Source organism: Monopterus albus, unplaced genomic scaffold (genome assembly GCF_001952655.1).
Source record: "Monopterus albus unplaced genomic scaffold, M_albus_1.0 scaffold172.1, whole genome shotgun sequence".
Taxonomy (NCBI): domain Eukaryota; kingdom Metazoa; phylum Chordata; class Actinopteri; order Synbranchiformes; family Synbranchidae; genus Monopterus; species Monopterus albus.
This window is the reverse complement of record NW_018128052.1, coordinates 1,053,728-1,055,409: the sequence shown is the minus strand read 5'-3', so window position 1 is coordinate 1,055,409 and position 1,682 is coordinate 1,053,728. Positions and strand designations below refer to the sequence as shown.

The 1,682-nt window shown below is 40.1% G+C and overlaps 1 protein-coding gene across 1 annotated transcript in view; it reads left to right on the top strand.

The window, feature by feature from the left end:
* The window catches only part of LOC109969344 (receptor-type tyrosine-protein phosphatase delta-like), a 64,615-nt gene that overhangs the window by 39,109 nt on the left and 23,824 nt on the right, over window positions 1–1,682 (top strand). Inside the window, 1 exon segment of the mRNA XM_020616165.1 lies at window positions 531–545. Within this exon segment, the coding sequence (XP_020471821.1) occupies window positions 531–545 (15 nt within the window).

Sequence of the window (1,682 nt, the reverse complement as noted above, 5' to 3'; positions counted from 1 at the left end):
GTTTTCTTTATTAATAATGCTTTCATTGTTTTGCTACTGTAGGGTTTTATAGCATTTTTTTTATCTAACTGTTTTTGTACCTTCTACTTTTCGAACATGTGTTGCTTTACATTGTCTTGTTGTTTTCAACAGTGTTTCTACTCTCTGTCTGCCTTCCCTTTCATTCTCTCCTCTCGTCTAGAGACGTTTGCCCATCCCTCTCTCTGTCTCTTTCTGTTCCCTGTGTTGTGACCCTGGAGTATCCACTTCTTTGTTCCTTCGGCATCCGATTTCTAGTAGACTTTTTTTTTTCCTTCTCACTTTTGAAGCACCTAGTTTCTGAATGGGTCTGACTCTGGTATATAGCAGTGTTTTTTAAATAGATCCATGTGTTTCTTCTTCCTCGCTCCTCTTTTCTTCCCCCTTTTCCCTCCTTCCCCGAAACCCTCTTCTAATCCTCTCTTTATCTCCACCTCCCTGTCTTTTCCCCTCCTGTCCCTTCCCCTTTTTTCTCTTCTTCTTCTGCATTCTGTCTGCACCCTGATGTGTAGGAGCGACAGACACATGTACATAAGTTTATTAACTTATAAACATGCACATACTACCTCACATACTGTATCTCTCTTTTTGCTCGCACTCGTTCTTTCTCGTTCTACCTCTTTCATGCTGTCTTGGTGTTCTTTACTTAATGTGTCCGATGATCACTCTGTAATTGCCACAACACCTTATTAGAACCCTTGATCCACTCCTGTTCACATTTCCAATTCATTTGACTACACACTGTATCAGTTATGAATCCTATGTATTGTACAGTATCTTGTTGTACAATGTGGCCGTCCTTTGCTACATTGCTTGTCATTGTCTGGAAGAGAAGCAGAGCTGCCTCTTTCTTTATTTCTTTCTTTCTTTCTCTGTCTTTCTTTCTTTAACACTTCCTCTGTCCCTCTACCTGTCTCTCCAGTGTCTTCGCTCTTGTCTCGCTTCTCTCTGTCGCCCTCTCAGGCTTCAGTTCTTCGTTCTCTTCTTTGTGTTTTCTTCACCATTTTATCCCTCTTGAGTCGCCCAGGCATGCAAATGACCTATGAGTTCAGTCTCTCGATGTACCTCTCCCTAATATATAGTAGGCCAAGCACCAACAGATGCAGTATTGGATATAACTTACCACTTTATTTGTTCTTCTCATGGGGACATGAAAAGCCGACAGTGTCTATTGATCGGCCCCCGTGATGCATACAGTCTCTCTCTTAAAAAAAAAAAGCCCATCTACTGCAGAAGCACCTTGAGGCAAAGAAATTCTCACTGAAGTTTGTGTTAAAGTTTAGCATGTTTGCTTATAGAGCGGGGAATTATAATAAGGATACATCTAAAATCAATAACTGGATTCACAAGGTCTTATATTTGTGCTTAAATGGATGAGCCAATAAGAAAACAGCTTTTATATTATGAAGAGACACTGGCTATAGGTGTCATGTCCTGGTTGAACTGATACTCAAGAGTTTGTCACTATATTATTTTGAGTAGGCAGCTCACTCTGATTGGTTGAGCTCAACACAAGATTTGTGTCTTTCTGTTGGAATCATCAGTACCATAAAAGTAATTGGAACTAAACTTGAAATATCCCTTTGTAATTTTCTGTAAAAACCCTGAAGTTCATTCTCCCCCTCCCTGTTACCTCTCCTTTCTTCCTCTCTTTCTTTCTTTGT